The 11,663-nt window shown below is 41.1% G+C and overlaps 3 protein-coding genes across 3 annotated transcripts; 2 read left to right on the forward strand and 1 right to left on the reverse strand.

Moving 5' to 3' along the window:
• The first annotated feature begins 2,398 nt into the window (after window positions 1–2,398).
• On the forward strand, window positions 2,399–5,689 carry LOC103709638 (probable protein phosphatase 2C 47). Its single transcript, XM_008795085.3, has 4 exons — window positions 2,399–2,787; window positions 4,124–4,315; window positions 4,403–4,638; window positions 4,836–5,689. The coding sequence occupies exons 1-4, from the start codon at window positions 2,584–2,586 to the stop codon at window positions 5,431–5,433; spliced, it is 1,230 nt and encodes a 409-aa protein (XP_008793307.1). The 5' UTR covers window positions 2,399–2,583; the 3' UTR covers window positions 5,434–5,689.
• A 3,595-nt stretch (window positions 5,690–9,284) lies between these two features.
• On the reverse strand, window positions 9,285–10,121 carry LOC103709637 (ubiquitin-40S ribosomal protein S27a-like). Its single transcript, XM_008795084.4, has one exon. The coding sequence runs from the start codon at window positions 9,988–9,990 to the stop codon at window positions 9,520–9,522; it is 471 nt and encodes a 156-aa protein (XP_008793306.1). The 5' UTR covers window positions 9,991–10,121; the 3' UTR covers window positions 9,285–9,519.
• LOC103709710 (peroxidase 5-like) lies at window positions 10,073–11,605 on the forward strand. The gene is made up of 3 exons (XM_008795195.2): window positions 10,073–10,086; window positions 10,572–10,599; window positions 10,844–11,605. Exons 1-3 carry the CDS (start codon window positions 10,073–10,075, stop codon window positions 11,603–11,605), a joined length of 804 nt encoding a protein of 267 aa, XP_008793417.1.
• The last annotated feature ends 58 nt before the right edge of the window (window positions 11,606–11,663 follow it).

The following is an 11,663-nucleotide window of genomic DNA, read 5'->3' on the forward strand; positions in this document are numbered from 1 at the left end:
TCACGAAGGGCTTTAGCCTTGGCTACGTTCAGTCCCTCGCAGTTCTTCCCACCTACTTCTTGTTTGAACGCGGCCTTAAAGAAAGCCAATGATCCCATTGTGGAAGGCGTGGCGATTCCTACTTTCCGGATGGTGACCATTGTGGGGCACTGATGGGGTAGCAATGGAAAGGAAAAAAAAAAGGAGAAAGCCAGCAACCACAAGAGAGCATCTCCTTAGTCCTCCCTCAATTTGAAAACTAGAAGACTAGTTTGTTTGTGATTGGTGGAAGCACCAATTTTTTTCAACAAAAGGACAATTGTAACAGTAGGTAGGGAGAAGGAAAGAGTTCGACCAATATTTTAAATGCTTCCTTGCTTCCTTGTGGAATGTAGAAGGAGGAGGTTCTCGATCACCTTGGAGTGATGATTGTCATGCTTGGATCATGCTTCGTTCCAAACTCAAACAAGTCGGTGTCACATAAAAAAGCTACAAGATTATTAAAAAAAACTTTAATCTTAAACCGGTGTTTTCAATGTGCATGAACACTAATGGCTCGCATCACCAAATACCTTAGAATGATGCCAATGCAAATTAGATTTGCCCCTCTTAAAATCAACTGCACATTTTAATGGCATACGTATAGGTATAAAATTAATGCAGTTATATGCACCCAAACCATGTGGGCTCCAAAAAAATTGAGCTCTGCGATTCATGACCTAAGTTAACTATTCGAACCAACATAAGCACGCAACTAAAGCTTTTTTTTTTTTTTTGGATAAAGCGGGTGGAAAAAACAAAATACTAAGGAGTGCCAGAAGCAATTCTCCATCTTCAGTCCACTAGGTATTACCTAAGTGACTGGTTACATAAGTAGCCACCTAGTCCGCAGCCCCATTAGCTTTACAAAAATTAAAGCTTCTCTTTCGATGATTTTGTAAATTTTTGACTTGTCTAGAGAGTGCTCTTTCACCAAATCAAAAGAATAAGTGCAAGCTTGGTGTGGCTTGTCCTAATGAATTGGTCTAGTTAGATTAGTTGGAAATTATAATCACCTATTTAATTTGTTGGCCACACGCGCAACTTCATATGTAATTTTTGATCTAGTTAATGTACTCTACATAAGTCTATGCTCTAGAGTAATAAGTATATTGTTAACTCCAATACTTATTGTACTTTAAACCCCCAGTAGATTATTAAAGTGATTTAAGTACCTCCATTTTATTTTACCAGAGTTACATCTTCAAAAGTTAATTAAATATGCTGTATCTCTTGACACCGTCACTGCTCTTCTAAAAACATTGGGAACCAACGGTTTGGCTTTCAGAAAACCCTAAGCTTCTGGTCTCCGGAAGCTTTTAATCCTATCGACCGCCCGTTGAATTTGTGCTTCGGCAGCCTCTAAGCTTATCCTATATTTCGTATTTGACCGCAGCCTTTTTGTAGTATAACCTCGTTTATTTGAAACCAATTATTTTCCAAACTTTGTGAATTGGACAGAGTCAAATTGGTCTTATAAACTCATTGTTGAAATTTTGCTGTAAAATTTGTTAAAAAAATTTACTAGGACTTTGTACAATGCACCTTGCATATATCCAATTTTTCAAGTGCGCTGCATCTATGGCCAAATATATGTTTCTTGTGGAATATTAGTGTTCTTCTGCAATATTATTGAGGTATCTCTTTTATATTAATTGAAGGGAGAAATAAAAAAAAAAGTAGGTGACTTTTTTTTCATATCATTTTATTATGTGTGCTGTGTGCGTGATTTCTTAGACGGATGTTTTCTATTCGTTTGGCCAGCTTTTATTTTTTGATCTGAATGGCTATACTCATAAGGAGCCAGTATATCAAAAAGAAAAAAAAAAGCTTTTCTGGAATGTCAGATTAATTTTAACCTACCTTATCACCTACCATAAGGATATTCTCATAAGGAGTTCACATTAAGTGAGCATCTTCGTCAACGTGGAACGAAGAATATTCTCAAGAGACTATCTTTTTTTCTGGAGGGAATTCTAACGAGATATCCTCTTGAGACTGCCGTGCGGAAAGAAGCGTCCCGAAGGCGCCTATTTGGGTGGGCAAACCTAGTCTCCCTAGTTTACCCCTTTCCAACTCCTTAATCTCCATCAGATCCCACCAACGTATCATAATCCAACGGACAGAAGTACTTTCCGTGAACGTTGACTTTTTTGCTTGCAGATCCAACCGTGGGAAGCTGTGAATCGTACGGCTATCATATAGCGGAGCATTGACTTGATAATTCAAGCACGATTCGCAAAAGACTGTGTAAGGGTATTTTAGTCATTTTAAAGTCAAGAAACACCTATTGCAGCGCCTATTACCCACACGTGGCAGTCATGGGAGCCACGCCATCGGTCGCGGCCGGTCACCCCAGTTCTTTTATGAAGCCTTGCACTCCAGAAGGGATCTAAGAGCGAAGAACCAAGGAAGAACGCCACAAACCCTAGGAAAAAACCCTAATTTTTCTGCGCCTGTGCTTCGAAACGGATCGCGCCAAGGAGGGATTTTGAGGAGGTTTTCGATATCTTCGCATCGTGAGCATTCGATTGGCACCAGTTTTGAAGGGGGGTTGAAGAAGAGATGGTGGCAGAAGCGGAGGGTATTCACCAGAGCATCCCGGTGCTGGACGTGCAGTACCGGTGTATCACCAAGGGAATCGAGGAGATAGTCGACATCTCTGCCGCGACGGCGGTGGCGGTGGCGTCGCCGCCCTCCTCGCCGGGGTGTCTCCAGGTGGCGCTGGAGCCAGATGCGGTGGCGGTGGACGTCGCAGCCTTAGAGCTGGTGAATTTCTGGTTTTTTGTTGTAGTTTTCTTGTGAATTTTTGTTTTTTGTTTTTTGTTTTTGGTTAGGCGGTGATTGAATCGCGTGGTTGACCAGATCTAGCAAGGGTTGAATACATATCGCCTGCGTAAATTTTCGCCGAATAAGGGTGTTTTTCTTCTTCCTTTTTTCCGTTTTGATCTGAATTCCTGAAATCTCTTTGCAGTGATGTAGGAATTATTTTGAGAAATTAATTATTGAATGCCTATTATCTCCTTAGCTCGGTTGGGTGATGTAGGAAGTAGATAGAACTGGAATTATAGAAATTGTGGCCCTTAATGTGAAATTGTAAATGTTTTTTTTGGATTTTTACTGATTCTGAAAAGAGGAATAATTGGATGAAATGATTACTTGGTTTAAACTGATTACCTTGAATTTTTCTATTCTTAATTTTGCTGTGAATTAGTTGAGTTGAATTTTCAGTAATTAACTTTTTATAGGTCTTCCCCCCACCACCTTCTTTTGTTTGTAAGTAGGACATTTGGGGGTTATGGGTGAGGTCCTGATTCCTGAATCTCTTTGTGCGATGCTAACAGGGCAATAAATATGCTGTTCAATCCCATTGTTGGAATTGCATAAGATTTGCTCTTTTAAAATACCAATTTTATGTTTATATAGGACTAATTCTTTTGGCGATGTCTTATTCTTCGTTAAGAGAAAATTGAATGAAATGATTGGTAGAATAATTACTTGTTTTAAAATAGTTGTGTTGAATTCTGTTTTTCTTTTAGCTGTGAGATAGTTCAATTGAGTTTTCAGGCTCTTTTTGTCTTTGAAACGGAAAGGGAAAAAGTTTTAAAGGTTTCATTGTTGTCCATCTGCATAGATTTGAACAGGATGAAAGAGGGTTGTATTTAAGGTTTTTTTAAATATAAATTAGTGATTTAGTATCTCTCTGTATGAGATGTTAGAAGTTATAAAGTCTGCAAATCTCACTGCATGATTGAGTAAGGGCATCATGATTTTTTCCAAGACCTACATATCTATGTTCATATCCAACTCCCTTTTATGACATCTTAAACATCAAAATTGCTGTAATTTTAGTGGGACAGCTATTTGGAGCTGGAGTTGTTTCTGACACTATTAGTTCATTTGATTGGTTGCTCTCATCGTGAATTTTGCTGAATAGGCAGGAGTCTTGAGGTCCATCCCAGTTCCATTGTTCATACAGATATCAGTTTTGTACATGTAATAATTTTAGATTAAATGATATTCTATGTCTGTTTGTTTGTGGCCCAAATTCCTTGCTAGAAGTACTAAATTCCGGTGTACATATTCAATTTGCCCTTTTTTTAAGGATTTGAGAGCCTTAAATGCCATTCCAAATGGGCCCATGGAACCTCTTCAGTTTGTCCCAAGTTTTCGTTCTGGTAGCTTTGCTGACATTGGGCCTCGAAGATACATGGAGGATGAGCACATCCGCATTGACGATCTTTCAGCACATCTGGGATCTTTACTTAGCTGCCCGACACCTAGTGCCTTCTATGGGGTAACTAATCAATCTGTCATGTTATCTTCGTACCTTTTCGTGCTAACATACACCTCGATGAAATAATTGATGAATTTCCTTGTAAAGGTGTTTGATGGTCATGGAGATTCGGATGCAGCAGCCTACATCAAAAGGCATGCAATTAGGTTCATCTTTGAAGATACCGACTTCCCACAAGCATCAGAACCTGATAAGGTTTTCTTGGACTCGGTGAAGAATTGTGTTCGGAAGGCATTCCTCCTTGCAGACCTTGCTTTGGCTGATGACTGCACCATTAGCAGTTCCTCTGGGACCACTGCACTGATGGCATTGGTGTTTGGAAGGTGCAATTTAGATTCCTCATCTCCCCTTTTCCTTTCTGTTGCTATTGTCCTATCGTTGCTTTCGGCGCAGTGGTACTCTGTCGTTCTGCAGTCAGTTGAATGCTTCACTGAAGTCATTAATGTTCCATATTTAGAAAAACTAAACCATTTTAGAAGTAGTAGTTTCGTTTCTGATCTTCATGCTCTGTTGTGTGCAGGCTTCTCTTGGTAGCCAATGTTGGGGATTGTCGAGCTGTCCTTTGTCGGAAGGGCAAAGCAGTGGAAATGTCTCAAGACCATAGACCAATCTATGCTGCCGAGCGCCAAAGGGTTGAAGAATCTGGAGGCTACATTGATGATGGGTACCTCAACGGAGTCCTCTCTGTCACTAGAGCCCTGGGGGACTGGGACATGAAGATGCCCCGAGGCTCTCCCTCACCCCTCATCTCGGAACCTGAGTTCAGACAGGCTATGCTGACGGAGGATGATGAGTTTCTAATCATTGGCTGTGATGGAATATGGGATGTGATGTCAAGCCAGTGTGCAGTCAGCATCGTGCGCAGGGGCTTGCGGCGGCACGACGACCCCGGGCACAGTGCAAGGGAGCTCGTCAAGGAAGCACTGAGGCTCAACACATCTGACAACCTCACGGCGATCGTGATCTGCTTGTCCTCAGAGGACCGGAGTTCTCCACCATCACCTTGCTCTCAGGACCAGCAGCAACAGCCGCCGAGGTTGAGGTACTGCAAGAGCCTGTCGGCGGAGGCCCTTTGTAATCTGAGAAGCTGGATGGACAATGATGGAGGTGGCGATTGAGAGCAAAAGGAGCGGAGGGAGGTTTGTGTATGTACATTAGTAGAGATGAATGTTGATGATGATGAAAAACAATTAACTTAAATGTTCTTGCTCTGCGGCTGCTTTAGGGAGGTCACAGAGCGGCCAGGAGTTTTGTAGGTTGTTCTCGGTTCGGATGGCTGTCGGCTGTGTGCATAATTTTAGGGTTGGATTAGCTGGAATTGGTGTATCATTATAGTATCATTATTTTGTGCTGATTTATAGTATCTCGGTGCAACTCTATGTTTCTTGTCGTGCTAGGTTATTCATGTCCTGGGGTCGTCAGGAGACATAAAATCCTTGACTTGGATTTTTTTGACCTACATTGGATGTTTGACTTGGAACACTGAACAAAGAATCGGTGCGATAGATTGCCAGGATAATTTCAAACTCGTATCTGACGGGCCACCGTTTTAGTAGCTCGACTGCTCGGACATTTCCGGGCAGTTGACTTCAGAAAAGCTCGGGTAGGTTTGCCAATTAGAAGATGGAGGCTTTAGAACCCTAGTTGTTCCTTTATTCCTTTTGCCAGGAAAAATAGCATGCCCGATGCCCGCAAGGAATAGGTTATAAAGTTTCGGGTTGCATCACTTGGATTTCAACTGGGATGCAAACTCAGGGATCAAAACTAGCGTAAACCTACATCTTGCTCTCATGAAGCTTCTTTTTCAGGATTGGAAGTGGTAAAAACCGAACTGCAGTATCCAATTTTCCTAGCACAGCCAACGATTCTCATGTTACACACAAAAATTGTTGATCAAGGTTGGCAATTATTAGATATGTCATAAACTCGTACCCTCTCCACTAACCTGGGCAGCATTTAGCACCTATATTTTCAGAAGGCTTGTTATGAACGCAAAACTAGAATTATCCATGATAAGCAAACGTGACTCTAATTGAAAACTTAAGTGGAAGAGTTTTGGCAGGAGGCAAAATATTTGGCTATGAAGATTTCACAAACTGATTAATGACGGTTGAGACAACTTAGAACACAAACTGCTTGATATCCTCATTCCTCTCTTAACTGCCAATGAAATGTTCATAAGCCTCCCAAGAGTTTCACTTGACAGGGTTTAAAGCAACCAAAAGCAACCTACCCACCACAAATAAACTAGTTGAATGCATGGAAATATCCCATTACATCAGAATATCAGATCCCTCACAACTCGGCTTGTGTAGACAAGCAAAGCAGGCACGAGTCAGGCCAACCTGGGAGGAATCCAATTGCCATTTTGCAATACCTGACAGCTCTATTGCTTCACCATCATTATCGAAGAGGAAACCAGTCATATTTTCTCGCTTTAGACCTCAACAAATTCTCTTTGCATGCAATTGGAAAAATTAAGTGCCCATATTTTGATTTTCCATGCAAAGTTTTCTAGAAACAAACCAGCAGTCCTAAAAACACATCTATGCACCTACTAGTCATATTATCTACAAGCAGCTTGAGTTTTTTTTTTTTTTTTCCTCACTCAAAGACAATTGTCATAATACTATTATGATTTTTTATGTTATAGAGAGATATTTAACTCTGTAAGTTGAACTTCATGCCATGGCACTTGGATATTTTTATCTAAAATATCTCTTCTCTTACTTTTCTTTTCCAGCAATCTTTTCCTTGCAGTTTTGATCAACAGTGTATAGCTTAAAGGATGTTGCCAGCTATATACAACATAACTGTTTCTGATAATTCCCCAATCATTTTGAACCCCAGCCATTTGGTGAAAATATCTCCTCCGCGGTCCATCGCATATATTTTGTGAAGGAGTGAGTTTCTTATTTCTTCAAGCCAAATTTCTGAAACATGTTAATCTTATCCAAATCACCAGCGAGTTCTAGTTTGGGATTGAGAAACCTTATTGATTAAAAAATATAAATCAACTTAAGTTCTATAAATAATGCACATCATTCTAACATATGGAAGTTGAGAAAAAACTTGGAAAATTTCTTGGCATCCTCTTTGTATCGCATTGGAAGCAGTTAAAGCACTAAGCGCAAATCCTCATGCAAAATCAGCCTCCTCCCAATGAAAATTTTCAGGTTCAAAAATAAAACTTCAACTATTCTTAACACAGACATTTTTTCAAACTCATACCCAAAAAAAAAAAAATCTTCATTAATATTTATAACTGGTACAGTTATGAATTATTGCAGAGATTAACAGTGTGTTGTTTTCTTATGAGATCAACAAGAAAGAAGGCTTTTTAAATTAGATTGCATAAACAAGCAATTAAAATGAAGAACGGCGAATAGAAAACACCGGCCAAAAGAAAATTGCCAAGAAAAACCAGTTTGTCATCTTTTATCTTATAGAGAGAGAAGCAGATGAAAACATAACCATCTCGGAGCAAGATGGATTACTGGTACTTCTCGATCAGTTGTTTAGATGATGCTAGCAACGACGACTAAAGAAGTGTTTGGTATTGCTTAAAGAAAGTGGTTTTATGACTTTTAAAGCAAAAGAAGAAAAAAAATACTTCCTGAAGAAAATAAATTTTTGGTAGCGTTATTTGAAAAGTGTTTATAAGAAAGGTCAACAAAAAAACTTCGAAAAAAAGCAAGAAAATCTAGCTTCTAACTTCTTTTCGAAAGCAGAAAAGTCCAATAACCAAGGCGATGCCTTGCACACCTCCTTTTTAAGAGGTAAATTGTAAAAAAATAAAAGAAAAACAACCTTTGATGTGAAATAATCTCACAGATTTTCCTCAGTTTTCAATGAAGACCGAAGATTACTCTGTTGTGAAAATGACACAGAAGTATGATTAGACGGCTAAGTTATGCACAACAGGGAAGGTAAAAGCTAAAAAGACAAGCGAGGATATTTAGATGTATATTAGAAATAAATATGTTTTAACAAATGATCAGTACTCATATCCAGAGAACTAAACTGATAGTCCTATGCACATACCAATATTTGATCCATTTAAAATAAGCCCTCATCCCTTTCTGCAAACAGGGATGGGGAAGGAGTAAAGGAAAACAGAGCAAATGTGACACCGAAGGAAGCCCACAGAAGAAAAAGTCCATCAACTATAAGTATGCATCCTAATGATCCATGGCCCCAGCATATATACAAACAGGAACGCAAAGGGACCAGATCAATAAACTACATATCACTACCACCTTTTACATACACACAAGCAAACAGCATGGAACAAAAGCAAGTAGTCATCAAACCAAATTCACAGCAACCATGAAAATACAACTTGAAATGTATCATCATCCACCAACATAAGAAAAGACACTATCTGCAACCAAGAAGCTACTGAATATTTTCACTTCTGAGTTTGGAGTAAACATTTGATAAGCTATAAGGCTGAAAATGGACAAACATGAAAGGGATACAAAATTAGAGCATAGATGAATGCATACAAAATTTGATAACTGAGTGTCCTAGAGAAAGCATAGATGGTTCATCTATAGTGGATAGTGTTAAATAGAATGAGATGGAATTAGGTGCATAATATGGTTCATCTATAGTGGATAGTGTTAAATAGAATGAGATGGAATTAGGTGCATAACTAACAACAAATAACTCTCCATCAGAAAAGAAGAAACAGGAATCTAAAGACTATGTTGAGACAGACTTTGGACAAGCCAAAAACTGATCTCATTTACAGTAGTTCTTATATTGATCATATCTCCCGTATTACAAAATTCTACATCAAGAGACGCTGCTGCTTGTCATCAGTTTAAGAAAATAAATGAAAAAAAAAATCTAGGGTAACTCATTATTCAAATGCATTATAAAAATAAATAAACTAACATAACAAAAACAAGATATCATCAAACATTCCCCCCAGAAAATAATTTCAAGAATTAAAAGCACGATATCTGGCCGTCAGATAAACCAACAATCAAGCATTCCGGCAATCACAAAATTCCAGTTTCAAATGTAACATAATCCATCCATGTCATAAAAACATTAACCAAAAATTAGATCTCAAATGTATTTTTTGTGTCCTTCAAGACTTTAGACTTTAAAGAGACAAACCATTTAAATAAACCCTTAGAAATAGATCTAGAATCGAAAGCCTCTCTCTATATACCGATCTCCAAACGGATCTCTCACTCAGCTCCGGCCTTCTGGTAGACGTAGGTGAGGCCGCACTTGCCGCAGTAGTGGCGATCGAAGTGGTTGGCCATGAAGGTCCCAGCGCCGCACTCGGCATTGGGGCACTCCTTCCTGAGCCTCGTGACCTTGCCGGTGTCGTCTACCTTGTAGAACTGGAGAACGGCGAGCTTGACCTTCTTCTTCTTATGCTTGATCTTCTTCGGCTTGGTGTAGGTCTTCTTCTTCCGCTTCTTGGCGCCGCCGCGGAGGCGGAGGACGAGGTGGAGGGTGGACTCCTTCTGGATGTTGTAGTCGGCGAGGGTGCGGCCGTCCTCGAGCTGCTTTCCGGCGAAGATGAGGCGCTGCTGATCCGGCGGGATGCCCTCCTTGTCCTGGATCTTGGCCTTGACGTTGTCGATCGTGTCCGAAGACTCGACCTCGAGGGTGATGGTCTTGCCGGTGAGGGTCTTGACAAAGATCTGCATCTTGGCAGTGTCAACGGCGCTCCGGTGGTGGAGGATAGCCGCCGCTAGGGTTACGATCTGGGCCTCCGAGGTCCGGGAAGGAATGGGTCTCCGGAAGTTAGGGTTTTGAGATAGGCGATCATTGGTCAACACTGCGTTGGGTTGCAAATGATTAATCCTGGCCGTTCCATCTTCATCGCTGATCGGCAACGGGGAAGATTGATTTTTAAAAAAATCCCTTTTTCTTTTTTTATTTCTTGCTTTGCTTTGTTTCTTTCTTCTTCTTTTTTCTTCAAAAAAAAAATCCCCTTATGAGGCCTATGAGATATTGTTGTTTTTTTTTTTTTATACATCAGCAGTACACACTAGTCTCGCATGAGCCTTACCATTTAAATCAAAGAACTATGAGATCTTGTTCATATTTCATTCTTGTGCTGTCTATTTATTTGAGTAAAGCTCAGCTTGAAATAAGCACGAACCAAGCTTGATGGGCGATCCAAGTTTGAACCCATTTGATAAGTTCAAAATTAATTTCAATTTAGACTTGATTTAGGGCATTGGGATTCAGCTCAATAAGGCTCGAAACTAAGAACATATATTAGGATGCATTTCCATGACTGCTTCGTTAGGGTATGTACGTACTTGTCATCTCTGTAAACTAAAACCATGCACATACAGTATATACAAGGCTAACCACATGGTTAAGCTAGAACTCATCAGGATTAATTCAATTAAGATGAGCTATTATAAGCTATATATGGATAAACTTCGTTATCCATGGAAGAGATTTCACCGTAAATTAAACTTCCCCTCTACTATTCTTGAAGTTATTGAAAGGTGGCTTGACCGATATAATTCCGTGCATGGCTTCCAGGGGTGCGATGCTTCCGTGCTTCTTAACTCCACCCCTGGGAACTCTGCAGAGAAAGAGGCCGCGCCAAACAACCCAAGCTTGCGAGGTTTCGAAGTGATCGATGCGGCGAAAGCTGCGGTAGAAGCGCACTGCCCTCGCAAGGTCTCGTGCGCCGACATCCTTGCCTTCGCCGCGCGCGACAGTGCCTACTTAGCCGGCGGCATCGACTACCAAGTGCCGGCTGGGAGGCGTGACGGAAGAATCTCGCGAGCATCCGAGACTGCCGGCAACATTCCATTGCCGAACTTGAAGGCCGACCAACTTAAGAAGAACTTTGCGAAGAAGGGCATGTCGCTCGACGAGATGGTCACACTCTCAGGAGCCCACTCGATTGGCCGCTCCCACTGCTCGTCCTTCACCAGCCGACTGTACGGTGCTCAAGATCCCTCCATGGATCCAGCCTTCGCGGCGCACTTGAAGGCCGAGTGCCCGCCGTCGACGGCCAACCGCACCGACCCGACGACGGTGGTCCTCGATGCCGTCACGCCGGCTCGTCTTGACAACTTGTACTACTGGAATTTGTTGAAGCACAGGGGAGTGCTGACTTCGGACCAGACACTGCAAGCTAGCTCCGAGACGGCGAAGCTTGTGTGGTACTATGCAAAGGACCAGTCCGCTTGGGCTGACAAGTTTGCAGCTGCCATGGTGAAGATGGGTTCTATCGAGGTGATCACTGGAAGCCAGGGGGAGATCAGGGAGAAGTGCTGGGTTGTGAATTCGTAGGACCTTTTTTATAACATCCTAACCACTGTGGGTACCTCAATTTATTTTCTTATTCTTT

The sequence above is a fragment of the Phoenix dactylifera genome, chromosome 13 (assembly GCF_009389715.1).
Source record: "Phoenix dactylifera cultivar Barhee BC4 chromosome 13, palm_55x_up_171113_PBpolish2nd_filt_p, whole genome shotgun sequence".
Lineage (NCBI taxonomy): Eukaryota > Viridiplantae > Streptophyta > Magnoliopsida > Arecales > Arecaceae > Phoenix > Phoenix dactylifera.

Coding starts and splice junctions, on each gene's coding strand:
- LOC103709638 (XM_008795085.3), top strand. CDS start 2,584: ATGGTGGCAGAAGCGGAGGGTATTCACCAGAGCATCCCGGTGCTGGAC. Junction 4,316..4,402: donor CACCTAGTGCCTTCTATGGG/GTAACTAATCAA, acceptor TTCCTTGTAAAG/GTGTTTGATGGTCATGGAGA. Junction 4,639..4,835: donor ATGGCATTGGTGTTTGGAAG/GTGCAATTTAGA, acceptor TGTTGTGTGCAG/GCTTCTCTTGGTAGCCAATG.
- LOC103709637 (XM_008795084.4), bottom strand. CDS start 9,990: ATGCAGATCTTTGTCAAGACCCTCACCGGCAAGACCATCACCCTCGAG.
- LOC103709710 (XM_008795195.2), top strand. Junction 10,600..10,843: donor TCCATGACTGCTTCGTTAGG/GTATGTACGTAC, acceptor CATGGCTTCCAG/GGGTGCGATGCTTCCGTGCT.